Consider the following 15,913-nt stretch of genomic DNA (forward strand, 5'->3'; position numbering starts at 1 on the left):
ACTATTTGATGAGTTCTACTTTTCTAGTATAAATTTTTACCCAAAACCAATATTTTTCTCATTTCACTTCAATTATCATATCACTCTATTTTTTAATTTAATTTGTCCTTAAAATAAAACTAATTCTAAGTTAAATATATAACTCATAAACATATTTAACCAATTAACTAGACTACGAAACTTACCCCATAACATGCTCCAACCAGAATTTCAAAGAGGTTCTACGCTAAAAAGAGGATCTAATTTTATCTATCTAAATATTAAAATACAGTTTTCTTTTCTATATTTCTATCTCATGTATTTAAAAGATTGAATCAACATTAAACTTTATAAAAATTAGTTTTTGAAAAAATTAAGTTAAATAATTTTTTATCCAAAACACAATATCAAACAAACTCGCTTATTTTTTTTTAATTCAAAATCATAAATTCATAATTAAACATTTTCTATTTAATCTCATATCTTTAATTCATTTACCAACGTACTAAAAATATATTATATTTAAAAATAAATAAATTTATTATTTATTTATTTTTTTAAAAAAATGATTACAAACATTTAATTAAAATCCTAAAAGTGGGAGGGTTAAGACAAACTTTAGCTATTAGATTAAATTTATTATTATTGTATATTACATTTTAAGTCTTTGTTTTAAATAAAAAAAAGTATATATATATTATTTTTCAAAATCATTATATATCAAACATTTTGTAAATAAATTCAAATAGAATAGATCCTTGTAAGAAAAATATATATCAATTATATGGGGTGAATCGCCGGAGTCGGAGTTTAACTAGACTTACTGCGGCGGGAAGAGAAGTTGAACCGGTCAATCTCTGATAATAACTTTAATACTTTTACCAAATTACAAGAATAAGTCTTATCCGACTTCGTCTTCTTCTTCCGTATACCTCGAGTCGGTCCCAAGGTTTGGGCTGTCCCAGCCTCAGTAGAAAAAAAGTGGATATACTTTTTGTTAACTTAGGTCAAATTTAAAAAATTAATAAAAAAAAATATTCTTGGTAAAATTTGAACCCATAACTATATAAAATTTAAGTTTGTATGTTGAACCACTAAGATACGCCATTTTATATTTAAAATTAAAATAGATTTTACTAAATACCTTAATATTTTTAACATGTGGGCCCAACGAACTTTTTAAGTAAATCGAAACCTTTCTGTTTCTGGCTAATGTTAACTATTACCTTCTTTGTTTTTTCCACCCTTTGATATTCTCACTTCTACCATTCTACTCACTATCTCTAACATTACTAATTTATCTCTATCACTTTTATATATTTACTTTTTTTTATTTTATTTAATTAATAAGTTTTTTTATCATTAAATATAATTAATTAATTTTTAATATATTTTTTTTTTACATTATTTATTTAATTAAAAATACAAAATATTATTTTTTTATATTATAATTATTTAAAATATATTAAAAATTGAAGTGTACTAATTTAAAAAAATATAAATATTTAATATAAATATTTAATATTTTCTTATATTAATTATATATATATATACTAAATATTGAAGTGTGTCCTAATTTAATAAAATATAAATATTTAATATTTTCTTATATTAATTATATATATATATATTAAAATACTTATAAAATAATAATTTAATAATTTAATTTTTTATAAATAAAAATATTTATTAAATAAATTAGATAAAATCTTTAAAATATTATATATTAATAATTAGTAAAAGTAATGTTTGAGTAATTATTAATATACTTTATCTTATTTATTTGATAAATAATTTTATTTATAAAAACAATTAAATTGTTCAACTATTATTTTTATATATATTTAAATATATATATATATATATATATATATAATTAATATAATAAAATATAAAATATTTATATTTTATTAATTTAGACACACTTCAATATTTAATATATTTTAAACAATTATAATATAAAAATAAGAATATTTTGTATTTTTAATTAAATAAATAAAGTAAAAAAAACTTATTAAAAATTAAATAATTATATTTAATGATAAAAAAACTTAATAATTAAATAAAATAAAATAATTAAAATAAATAAAATAAGAAAAGTGAATATATAAAAGTGATAGGATAAATAAGTAATTCTGGAGGAGGTAAGTGATGAGTGGGTTGAGAACCCATCTACTGATCAGTAAACTTTCTGTTTAGATTTCTAAAATTTTTTAAAAATTTTGCCTTAAACAGAGCAATCCCAATTTCAATTTCAATTTAGCCTATGATCTTGAAAAACGATGGATTCAATTCAGAATATATATAGTCTATTACTGTTGTATAGTAAAGGAAGATCAGATTATGTATGCTTATAGTAATGGAAATTCAGAAATTGAAAATTGAGTAGAATTGTGTGATTATGTATGCTTATAGTAATGGAAATTCAGAAATTGAAAATTGAGTAGAATTGTGTTTGGAGAAGATGATACCTCTATTTCATAAATGGTGTTTTCAGACAATGAATCATAAGATATTTGAGTTTTTTTAAGGGAGACAAATTCGTCTATTTCGCGATTTCAGATGAGTCTCTGGGTAATTCAAGTGTTTATAAGTTTCTAGAAACTGTATCAGATAAATTTAGAAAAGCTATTAATAATTATAGAAGAAACATGACAAATTTTAATTTTGCAAGAGCAGTTTTTACCTATTATTCATAGGTTAATTGTTTCCTTGGATAAGACTATAACCTTTTCCATGGAAATGCCTATGATTAATCCCGATAAGGAAAGATTGGTTGAAGAGGAGACGGTAGAGATTGTGAAGGAGGGGAGGTTTTGAGGACGATAACGGGTAATGAAATTGGTAGAAGGAAATGGTGTCGAGAAATTTGAATTGTTATTGCTATCGATGTTGGTGTTTGTTTGGTTCTTCTTGTGGTTTGGTTGATAATTTGTAGTGGAATTAAATGCACTCGATGAAGGATGTGTTTACTGGCTATGAAAGTGATTTTAATGTATAGTTGTAGAATGTGTATAATTTGAGATATGATCATGTGTAAATGCGATCGATTTTGAATGTGTTGTTTCGGTTTGGTAATTTGTTTTTTCGTGTTATAATTTTTAATCACAATGAAATTTTTAAAGAGAAAAAAAAATGTAGAAACAATTTTAACAAATGAAGATATTAAATTGTGATTTGAGTTTTGAGAATGATTATATTTAATAAGGATAGAAATTGAGATGAGATTTTAAGAATTATTATATTTTCATAAATTATGTGATAAAAATTGAGATATTTGTAAAATGGTTAATTAATTTTGAATTCAATAGTGATATTTGAAATTTTGAGAATCATTATATTTGCATAAATAATGTGGATAGAAATTGAGATATTTGTAAAAAGATAATTAAATTGTGATTTGGGATTTTGAGAATCATTATATTTGCACCAGGATAGAAATTGAGTTATTTGTAAAAAAAATCAGTTAATTTTACATTAGATATATGGGATTTTGAAGATTCATATTTGCTTTACTTAGAAGGATAGAAATTGATAACTTTGTAAAGGTATTTTTATTTTATTTTTTAATTTTGAGAATCATTATATTTTCTTTACTTACAATGAATAAATAAATTGACACTCAATTACACTTTATTTATTTAAATAAATATATTTTTAATTTATAAATATAAATTCACATTTTTTTTTATTTGTAAAATTGAATAAAATTAAAATTATTTATAAATTCTTAAAATTTTTTGAGAATATAAAACAATTCTTAAAAACTTAACTACGTAACTAAATTAAACTTATTCAAGAAGTTTTGATTCTTGACATGGGTAATGTTGTATTTGTTATAAATAAAAAGAAAATGAGAGTCTAGATTTAGTTGGTCTTGTTCGAATAATGTCAATTTAATGTATAGTGTAAACAAGATTAAGACAGGAACTAATGTACGTACATCATTTAATTAAACATTATTCAATGATTTTTGACTATATAGAGTTGTTATGGATTCTTTGTACCATTTGAAAAAATATATAAAAAGAAGACAAATATAAAAAGTAACAAACTCCTTTGTTTTATCTTAATTATTCAAATGATACGAAATAACTGATCTTGTCCCTGGATTCTCTAGCCTTTTTAATTGTTTGTGAATTTCTGTACCAGATCTTTACTTTAAGCATCAATTGGTTTATATATAACATATTTTGAAAACATTCATAACTTATTTTTGTGTGCTTTTGTTACTTGGGATGTTTTTAAGTTTCAAGGTAGAAGAAGAAAGTTTCATAGTCTAAGTAAGAAGGAGTACAACATAAGGTTTGAAATTTGAATGTTCAATATCTATCTGCAAATGAAGAATGCAAAAAAACACCATTAATTTAAAGTTGTAATAATTTGTTTTTTCTTGGGGAGGATGATTCCTTCTGATATTTTTGTTATTAAAATTTAGGATTTTCTTAAAGGTTTTTAATATATTTATTGATTTGTTAACCTAATGGAATAGTTTAAAGTCAAAAAGTTGTGTCTAATATTAATTTTTAAATAATATATATATATATATATATATATATATATATATATATATATATATATATATATATATATATATATATATATATATATATATATATATATATATATATATATATATATATGTGATTGATTTGAATTCTAGATGATTTATTTATTTATTTATTTTTAAGATCTTGTTATATAATATAAATGAAAATTTGGAATTTTAAATCTTCATCTATTCTTTTGTAATTTCAATTTTGTTTATCTTTTTTGACTGTGTTATTTATTCTTGTGTCAAATTTAAAATTTATTTATGATTTTTTATTTTTTGAAAATTATTCATAAATTATTATAAGAGGAGAGTTGTTTTTATAAAAATAGAATATTACATTAAAAAAAATTAAAATTTATAAAGAAAAGAAAAAGTTGTTACGCTATAATGACGTATATATTCAGAGATTAAAAGATTAAAATTAACAAGTTTGATTCTTAATTAAAAGTTTTTAAATAGAATGAAAATAAATAATTTTGTGGTTTCCTTCTAACTTAAGAAAATGCATGAAAATATTTAATATAATTATTACATAATTTTGTAATAAATAATTATATACATATATAATTAAAAGAAATGACATTGTCATCAATTTTATTCAATGAAAAAAGAAAAAAAAATGTGAGAATGAAGTGAAAAGAGAGATTTTTTTAAAATATTTCAGCTAATATTCCTTCTCTATATATTTAATATCACGAAATCTTTAAGTACAATTTTAACTTAAATTATATAAAATATAATCAAATTTATTTTTAATATATATATATATATATAATATTCATGTAATTCCGTTTTAAAAAGAATGTTAGGTTATATTATAAAAAATATATAAGAAACTAATAATTCATAAAAACAATAAATTTATAATATATGTTAATCTAGCTTTTACTTGATTTTAAAATTGATATAAGAAAATATGGTTGTTCGAAAGTTGACAATATTTAAATAAGTTTGAATTTATTTAAAAAATATTAAAGAAAGGTGATTTTAAAAAAAGTGAATGTTTTTTTAATATTTTTTAACTAAAAAGACTTACATTATATTATTAGATAAAGATATTTTTTTTAAAAGAAACTGATTCGTTTAATAAGAGTGGGTATAATCAAATTGATTTTTAATTTATTTATTTTTTTTAAATGTAATAATCAAAACTTGAGGACTTGTTTGATATTTGGGATAAAACTAGGTTTTTTATCTTAAAATTTAACCATTATATCAACTATATAATTAATTATTTTATCCATTTAATTTAAATATCAAAATTATTCTTACTTTATTTTAATATAAATTAATTATAATATAAAAATATAAAAGGATTAAAGGGTAATTTGATAAAAATAATAATTAAAAACCAGTTTATTCTTAGTTTAATCAAGGATTATTTTGAAAAAAATCCAAACAAAACCCATTAACTGTATTAGAACGAGACCTTAAGTCATTAACTCAATTTCCAAGGATTTTTTAAAAATATAATATTATTTTTAAAGTTGTATTGATTAAGATTTTCATAATAATATATTAAATTATGCAATTATGTATTTTCACACTTATTTTAAAAAAAAAATGTTTTCTTTTATATAGTCGTTCTCTTTTTTTTCCTAATTCTTTTCACAATAAAAACATTTTAAAGCATAACACAAACATAATTTAAAATAGTTTTTTATTCTTATAATTCTTTTAATACAAGATTACCGATTAAAAACAAAATTTGTACATGCATCAATATTAAGAACTAGTAGAACAACAACAATGTCAAGTCTTTCCTTTTCTCCAATAACTTATTGAGTCTTCTTCAACTTCACCACCCATCCGTATCTTTCGCTATTTTCCTCCTCTTCTTCAACATATCCTGCTCTCGGCCAGTCTCTTCCTCCTCGGCTATTTTCCTCTTTCATCTTCGCAATATCCTGCTCTCGATCATGTCAAAAGTTTTATTCTCAACTCCTTCTATCAGGATGCATCCTCCTGTGCATAGTAGATAGTCTCTTTGACGTAAATCATAAAGTGCAAGATCCACAGTCAAATGTTTCCATCTAAATATGGAGTTACACCGAATTGCCTATATATAACCGAAAAAATGTTAACAATAAAAATGAGTAAAAAATAAAATTTCCAAAATTATAGTCAATAATTTTTTCTTAATTCATCGTTAAAAACGTTAATTAAACAGATATATAACATATTATACCTCTATCATTTGATGTAGTCTCGAATATGTACTATTACGTTTAAATAATTTCTCGAGAAGAATAGATGTGTCCGAACAAATCATGAACATACTACATCTTAGATCGAGCAACGATAACATGATACATCCAACCATATTCATGTGAAATTTGAGAAATGACGAGGGAAATAGCACTAAGGTGAAATAGGTGGAGGCAATACCTGAGAGGCATGGAATGCTCATTTGTGTTTAGCTTAACCTAAAAACATATTTATAGGAAATGTTAGGGTTTTTCTTCCCAAATACGCGCATGAGCCTATTCGGCCCAACCCTAGGCGCATGGGCCTTGTCAACCAAACTTTGTGGATAAAATATTTTATTTATTTGTTTTCATGTTTAGTTAAATAATTTATCTTGTGCCCACCAAAGGACATAAATCTATGTAGGGTATCTATCAAGTTTAAGTACAACCTTTTTTTTTTTATTAATTATCAAACATTTATATATACTAGTATTTTAAAAATAATAATAACATTTTATTATTGTCTAAGGGCATCTCCAACGGCACACATAACACATAATGGGTTTTGCGTGCCCTTTACTCTTCCAACCGTCAGACAAAAAAATCGCGTGCCCTATACTCTTCCAACCGTCAGACAAAAAAATCGCATAATGTGTTTCTACCGTCTCTCCTACGGCCAAACGCATATATGCGTATGAACGGTTCATCTTCAACATTTTGGCCATTTTCCAAAAATGATTCTTAGACTATGTTTTTTTTAATAACTTTTAATTTATTTATATGTAAATTAATCCTTCAACTTATTTATTTTTTACTTTTAAGATAAAAAATTATAATGTTTTTTAAATTTATAATTAAATCATTAAATTTATTATACTTGAAATTTTATCTAATTCATTTTATATATTATAATTTATTTTATATTTTACGTTAAATTTTATAAATTTGTAATTTGTAATTTTAAACTGTACAAATAAACATAAAAAATACATAAAAGTAATTATCTGTTACATAATAAATAGTACAATAATTAAAAGTAAAACATAAATAATACAATAGTTAAAATTGCTCACAAATAATAGAAATGAACGATAGATAATAATTAATAATCTGGTAATTAGCATCACTTCCTCCAATATTATTGAAATAGTCTGAAAATGTAGTCGGGGTGGAAGGATCTAGTTGACTTTTACTTTTGAGCTATTTCTTTCATAATTTAGGCTTGTTGAGCCTGAATAAATGCGCACACATTTGGATCTTGTATTTTACTCAAATCTTGCCTTAAAGTTTTGTTCTCTTCCTTAATCTTTTTTAACTCATAACACGTTTGTTTTGCTTATCTAATTGAATTTGCATATGGTCATTTGCCCTTTTTATTTCTTCATAGCAATTTTTTGTTTGTTTCTTGCATTTCATTTATGGCCAATGATGTATTATCATCATTTTTCCTTTTCAGCTCTGATAGGTCTTTCAGATGGAGAATCAGTGTTCAATCTTCCAAGTTAAGAGAAAATAAGGAGATATCGGGGATGCTTGTCCAACAGAATCTAGAATTGGATTTTCTGACTCGGAAGAGGCATAGTTGATAAATTGATTTCTCCTCCTACTTGTGGAACAATTTTTAAAATTTTCAAAAGTTGTAACAATGTTCACACATGATCGAACTTCCAACCTTCTTTGAACTTATAATCTTTCGTGAACAACACTTTAGCCTTTGAGCATCTGTGAAGTTCAAATAATTAAATACAAAATGCATAATTAATAGTATATCAATTAATATTTTAATACTCACAATATCTTCATTTGAAGCATCGCTTTGATGAATATTCTCAATTTGTTTTATGCATGCATTAAGTCTCATTGTTGCTTTTTGGATAGTGTCTAATCGGGCTTGCATAGATCTTTTCATACAAATTTCCCAATCAGTGGCGGACCCAGAAATATTTTCTCGGGGGGGCCAAATACATAGTAACGTAATATTTTTTTGGCGATCAAATAAATGCATTTTCTAATTAAAATTTTACTCGGTAATTACATAAAAATACTAACAAACACAATTATAAAATACTAACAAACACAATTACTAAATTATTCTTGTCCATTAGTCGGTACAAAAGAAGACAAATTTATTCTACGAGACTCCATTTGTTGAAAATATTGCAATATTGGCTCATTTTCAATTGTTGAGAAAATATCTTTCTCAACATATACAACTAAACTATCATTCATCCATTCATCTCCCATTCGATTACGCAAATCAGTCTTCACGGTCTTCATTGCAGAAAAAACTCTTTCAACGGATGCAGTTGCAACTGGTAAAACTAAAGCCAACTCTATCAATCGATAAACCAATGGAAATACTATATGTTTTTCTGTTGCAACCAATTTCTGAGCAAGAATTCCCAAGTCTTCAATTGAAGAAAATTGAGGATCATCCCGCAAATTAAATAAGTAAGCCCGAAGTTGTTGTTCCAAAAATAAATAATCACTGCTTGTGAAATCTTCGGGATAAAGTTTGGCAAGACGAATGAGTTTACGAATATCAAATTGGGAGAATGAATTTCTGGGATGAAGACATGATATGCAGCCAAGTAATTCTGTATTAACTTCTGAAAAACGATTATTCATTTCTTGCATAATCAAGTCAACAACCTAGCATTAAATAATAAATAATAACTATTAATAGATAAGAAATAATAACTATTAATAGATAAGAAATAATTTTTATTATACCTGACAAAAGATTTCTACACGATAATGATGAAGATTAGTGATGAGTTCCCCTTTTCCTCTCCGCCTACCATTGCTATCAATTATCATATGATCATTCATATCAAGTATTGAGATCGAGTGTAATTGACAAAAACTGTTAACTTGGTCCAAAATATCATGCCATCCATTTTCTCTAAATTCTTGTAATTGATTTTTTGAACTCGCAATCAATGACATGGCTTGAACTATATTTTGATCTCCTCTTTGTAGGCAAAGTGATAACTCATTTGTAATTCCCAATAAATTTTTCATCAAATGCAACACAAAAACAAATTCATAATCATTCATCTTCTTAAGTAAACCATTTGCAGTACCTCTATTCGCAGAAGATGATGCATCATTAACTACATTTATCAGCACTTCTTGCACTGAAGACCACATTGAACATAAACGAAGTAACGTCAAATAATGTGATCCCCAACGAGTATCCACAGGTCTTGTCAAATTAGTTTCTTGATTTTTCCCTCTCCCAGTAAGGATTTCTCCATTTTCTAATTCAGCAACAATCTTTTCATGTTGAAGCATTCTAAGTTGATCTCTTCTTTTACAAGATGCTCCGGATGTGTTCACAATCATTGTGACATATGCAAAAAGTTCACTCACAATGATATTGTCTTCAGCAACAGCAACAAGAACTAATTGAAGTTGATGAGAGAAACAATGAACATACATCGCATGTGGATTTTCTTGCAATATTAGAGATTTTAACCCTTTGAACTCACCGCGCATATTTGAAGCCCCATCATATCCTTGTCCTCTCAATTTAGACAATGACAAACCATGTTTCATAAATAAAGCATCAATAGCCTTTTTTAAAGACTCAGCAGTAGTGTCAGACACGTGCACAACAGCAAGAAATCGTTCAATCACACATCCTTTTTTATTCACATATCTCAAAACAACTCCCATTTGTTCCTTCACCGAACTATCCCGAGCCTCATCAACCATCAATGAAAAGAACTTATCTCCAATATCATTTAATATAGCAATTGTGATTTGTGAAGCACAAGCATGTATTAAACCTTTTTGAATTTTTGGAGAAGTCAATTGATTGTTTCCGGGAGCATTTTGTTTTACAACTTTAAAAATCTCTTCATTACGTTGACTATACCAATCAATCAATTCAAGAAAATTACCTTTATTTGATGAACTACTTGACTCATCGTGTCCTCGAAAAGGTAATCCTTGCCTCAATAGAAAACGTGTTACATCTAACATTGCCGTTAAACGAGTGCGATAATTTATTTCTATATCACGACCATGTGTACGTAAAACGTTTCTCACGCTATGTCTTTGATCTTGAAATGATTCAAATTGAATTCTAGCTTCATTATGACAACTATTTGAAGTTCCCATATGACGATTGAATCTTTCTAATGCCCTTTTCCAATTTTTATACCCATCTCCTATAAAGGTATCATCTACGTTTTCTCTATTTAAAGGCTTGAAAAGATAACACCAAAAACAAAATGCTGCATCTTTTGATATGCTATATTCTAACCATGTATATTTTTGATACCAATTTTCTTGAAAGCTCCTTTCATGATTACCAAAAGATGTTTTTGGATACAAATGACCATTTAATTGACAAGGCCCTCGAAGTACATATTCTCTTCGAGCTTGATCTCGAATAGCAATATCAAATTTCTCAATTGGTTTCCTTAATCCTGGATCACTAATAATATCATCCAAATTTAATTCAGCACGTGATTGATTTTCTATTTGATCAGTAATATTAGACTCATTAGTAGGCTTATTAATTGATTGAGAAGGCTCAGGCTGGTCATGTGATTCTACAAATTCGTTTATAGAATCTCTCCATTATTCAATATCCTATATACAATAAATAACTAAAAATAAATATGTGTCACAACCTAACCTAGCCCCTAAATAAAATTAAAATAAATATAATAATTGTGTAAAAAAATATTAATATAATAAGTTGTAAATGAAAAAATATACCTTAATAATTGATATGCTTTTGGTGATTTTGAAGCCTCCTTTTATAATATTAGACTATTCGTGATATATTGAATGATGTCTCTGTAATGAAAAAAAATATGACCTCAAAGATGATTTTCAAATTAGGTTGAATCTTGAATGTATGATAAAAAATTTAAATTATTAGAGATGGAAAGAGACGAATATCAATATAAACAATATAAATATAATTAGGGTTAGTAATATATATAAAATAACCTAATATTAAGGATGAAAAATAATAAAACATTTAAAAATATTAATATATTATTATATTAAATATAATATATAGAGAGAAAAATTATTATATTAATATAGAGAAAAATAAGTAATATATTATTATAAATATAGAGAGAAAATAAATATATTATTATATATATAGAGAAAATAAATATATTATTATATATATATATAGAAAATAAATATATTATTATATATAATACGAAGAGAAAAGTTATAAAGTTTAACTTATTATAAGAAAATAAATATAAAAAAATATAAAGTAATATAATATTATACGGTAAAATAAATATTTTATAATAAATAATCAATAATATTTTGGAAAATTTAAAGCCTTAAAAAATGGGGACCGAATCTTAGCGATTTAATAATATTTTGTAAATTTAAGGATCATTAAAAAATGGGGCGTTAGTTAGCGAATAGAAAGAAGAAAATTAAGGAGATAGGTTAGCGAATAGAAAGAAGAAGATTAAGGAGAATGAGAGATAGGATATGGATAGAAATTAGGGCAGAGATTATAGAGAATTAGAGATTAGATGAATATGAATTAGGGCAAAGAGGTGAATAAATAGAGAGAAAGAGAGATGTGGGGTATATTAAAAAAAAAATTTTTTTTTTTAGGTGGGGGAGGCCGGGGCCCCCCAAGGCCCCCAAGTGGATCCGCCACTGTTCCCAATGCTCCAGCATTTCTCTATTGAAAGTTTCTTCAATACGAGACCATAATCGGTCACTTGTTTGATTCATTCCAATAATTGGATCCTCGGAAATTTCGATATAATCAAAACATAAGAGGATATCCTCATCTTGGTTATAGGCTGCTTATCGGACAAATATCTTAACAATGAGTGAAGGTAAATATGTATTCGATTGAATTCAAATGGTAAGATGCAATGAATTATATATTACCCTCCATGTCAATATATAGGTAAAATACAAACACTTACCATGCTTATTACATTGAATTAGAAATGACCACACAATAAATTAATTGAAATGATCATACAATGAAAAATTTGTCCTATTTCTCTAAATAAATTATTTGAAATGATCATACAATGAAAAGTTTCTCATATTTTAATTGAAATGACCATACACTTATAAGTTTGTCTTATTTCTCCACAAAAATTAATTGAAATGATCATACACTTAAGAGTTTGTCATATTTCTCCACATAAATTAATTGAAATGACCATCAAATGAAAAGTTTGTCATAATTCTCCACTCAAATTAATTGAAATGACCATACACTTACAAGTTTGTCCTATTTCTCCACATAATTAATTGAAATGACTATATAATAAAAAGTTTGTCCTATTTCTCCACTCAAATTAATTGAAATGATCATACAATTAAAAGTTGGTCCAATTTCTCCACTCAAATTAATTGAAATGACTATATTACCATCCTATTGCAATTACACTACTATTAATACATAGCATATCCTCCTTATATTGTTAAATCATTTATAACTTATCACATATATTTTCCACTATCCAAAACTACAAGTCTCCATAATGAATTTCAACGTTAGTAATTCATCATCTTCTTCTTCTTCAGATGATGATAATATGATGATTCATCAAAGACAATAAAATTTATGTCGACTTCACAAAAATAACAACATGATCATCCAACACCTTTTTGAACAACAAAGCCAACAAGTACTACATCGTGGTTTAGTTCCTGGACATATTGTCATCAATCTTGATCGTGAAAATGCAGATCGTAGGTTATACAATGATTATTTTTCAGATAATCCAGTGTATAATGAGACCATGTTTCGTCGGAGATATCGAATGTCTCTCTTATTGTTCCTTCGAATTGTTGATGCAGTCAAAGATCATGATCGCTACTTCCAACAACAATCGAACTATGCGGGCAAACTTGGATTATCTCAAATACAAAAAATAACAACAGTTTTCCGTATGTTGGCATATGGTGCTCCAATAGATGCCACGTATGAGTATATTAAAATTGGAGAATCTATTGCAATTGAAAGTATGAAAAAATTATATTGCGTTGTGGTTGAAATATTTAGCGAACGGTATCTTAGAAGGTCAACAACAAATGATATTTCTCGACTTCTCAATATTGGTCTGCAACATGGATTTCCTAGAATGTTAGGCAGTTTAGATTGTATGCATTGGAGTTGGAAAAGTTGTCCAACCGCGTGGGCGGGGCAATACGCATGTCGTAGTGGAAAGCCTACTATCATTCTCGAAGTTGTCGCAAATTATGATCTTTGGATATGGCATGCATATTTTGGTTTTCTAGACACCAACAATGATATAAACGTGTTATATTAGAGTCAACTCATCTATTTTCGGATCTAACTTGAGGTATTTCTCCTCCAGCTCATTATGTAATTCAAGAAAAAAAATTTAACATGGTTATTATTTAGTTGATGGCATATATCAAAAATGATCTACTATTGTGCAAACAATTCATGAGCCACGTGGTCGTAAGAAAAAAATACTTTGCAATGAAACAAGAAGCATATGGAAAAGACGTTGAACGTGCATTCAGAGTTCTTCAATCACGTTATTTCATTATAATTGGACCGATACGACATTAGAGAAAAGAAGTGTTGCATGATATAATGACTAAATGCATAATTTTGCTTAATATGATTGTTGAGAATGAACGTAACCTTAATGCACACCTATCGAATTTTTAAATAAATTTATTATTATTAGTTATTACATTATTCAACGATTTTGACTATATGAATTATATGAAATATCTAGCCTCTAATACAAATAGAAATAAAGATTAAATAAATAAATAAAAACAAAAGTACACCCTAACTTTTTATTCATTATTGTACCCAAAATAATTATGACTAGATCTTTAATTTATTGCATCAATTGGTTTATATAATTACTTTTTATTCATTATTTATTAAATGATATCGTTAACGTATTGTAATGTTATTTCGGTATATTAAAATATCGACAGGATACCATTAACATATCGTTTCTATCGAAGGTTATACCACAATTTCGATAAATAAAATTTCTAAAATAAAATTAATATAAATTTGTTTAGAGAGAAAAATAAATCTATTAAGGTTTGAGTGAACAAAAAAAATAAGAGAGAGTTAAGTCTCAATTATTTAAAAAAAAATTAAAATAAATTTATTAACACTACTAGGATACCAAACAAAATTTTAAAATATGAATGACATGTCTTTTAAAAATGATTTTATTTATTAGGAATATATTGATTTACTCCGTACTTTTTCTATTTTTATTAATCGTAATACAAAATTCACTATATTTATTAATTAGAATATATATAAATAATTAAATATAAAAAAGATAAATAATTAAATATAAAAAAAAAGTGATAATTAATAATTTCTTTTTAAATTGTCCAGTCAATTCTAAAATATTATTTCAAATTTATAATGTCTCATTTAAATTTGTATTATAATAAATAAATTAAAATAATTTTTAAATTACTTTAAAACTTAACATATTTATTTAATATATTTTTAATTTTTTTCTAGTAATAAAAGAATTAAAATAACAATTTTTTATAAATTATTTAAGAAATGTCAAAAACATTTTATTTAAAAAAATATTAATATTAGTTTCCTTAAATATTATTATTAATCATTGTTTAAACATTTTTTATTAGACCTTATTCTTGACAAACCAACTCATTGCATTTTCATATTTTAACCACCAATATTCTGACTTCTAATATTATAATTATTTGACCTCAATTTTTTTTTAAACATCTCACCTACATTAAACCTCTTAGAGTTAGTTTGATTCAACTTATTTACGTCTGCTTATTTAGTTTATTTGCAGGTACATTTTATATAATCTCAATTTATTTAATCGCTTATACGTTTAACTTATTTATTTTTTATATTTATAATATTATTTAATAATTAATATTATATATGTTTATTAATTTAATTTTAAATGTTGATAAATGATTTAATAAAAAAATAGTATATTTGAAAATAAATTATATTAATATATTAATTTTTATAATTTTTTGGTTAATATATAATTTTAAATATTAATAAATGACTTAAATTAAAAAAATATTATATTTAAAATAAATTATATAAGTATATTAATTTTTATAAATATTTAATATAAATATGATATAAAAATATATAGATATATATAAAAATATTTTAAAATTTACAGTCCCTCCTCTCTTTCGCTTTTATTTTGAA

The 15,913-nt window shown here is 24.8% G+C and overlaps 1 protein-coding gene and 1 pseudogene across 1 annotated transcript; one reads left to right on the forward strand and one right to left on the reverse strand.

Moving 5' to 3' along the window:
* Nucleotides 1-2,261: 2,261 nt before the first annotated feature.
* LOC124924192 lies at nucleotides 2,262-3,059 on the forward strand (annotated as a pseudogene).
* A 3,253-nt stretch (nucleotides 3,060-6,312) lies between these two features.
* On the reverse strand, nucleotides 6,313-10,443 carry LOC124924193 (zinc finger MYM-type protein 1-like). Its single transcript, XM_047464262.1, has 2 exons — nucleotides 9,766-10,443; nucleotides 6,313-6,441 (listed from the first exon to the last, which is right to left on the reverse strand). Exons 1-2 carry the CDS (start codon nucleotides 10,441-10,443, stop codon nucleotides 6,313-6,315), a joined length of 807 nt encoding a protein of 268 aa, XP_047320218.1.
* Between the last annotated feature and the right edge of the window lie 5,470 nt (nucleotides 10,444-15,913).

This window comes from Impatiens glandulifera, chromosome 2 (genome assembly GCF_907164915.1).
Source record: "Impatiens glandulifera chromosome 2, dImpGla2.1, whole genome shotgun sequence".
NCBI classification, from domain to species: domain Eukaryota; kingdom Viridiplantae; phylum Streptophyta; class Magnoliopsida; order Ericales; family Balsaminaceae; genus Impatiens; species Impatiens glandulifera.

Bases quoted from the DNA above. Each gene is read 5' to 3' on its own strand.
- LOC124924193 (XM_047464262.1), bottom strand. From the start codon at position 10,443: ATGGTTGATGAGGCTCGGGATAGTTCGGTGAAGGAACAAATGGGAGTT. The intron at 6,442-9,765 runs GTTTTTGTGTTG...GATCGAGAGCAG, and splicing joins AGATGAATGATTATGAATTT to GATATTGCGAAGATGAAAGA.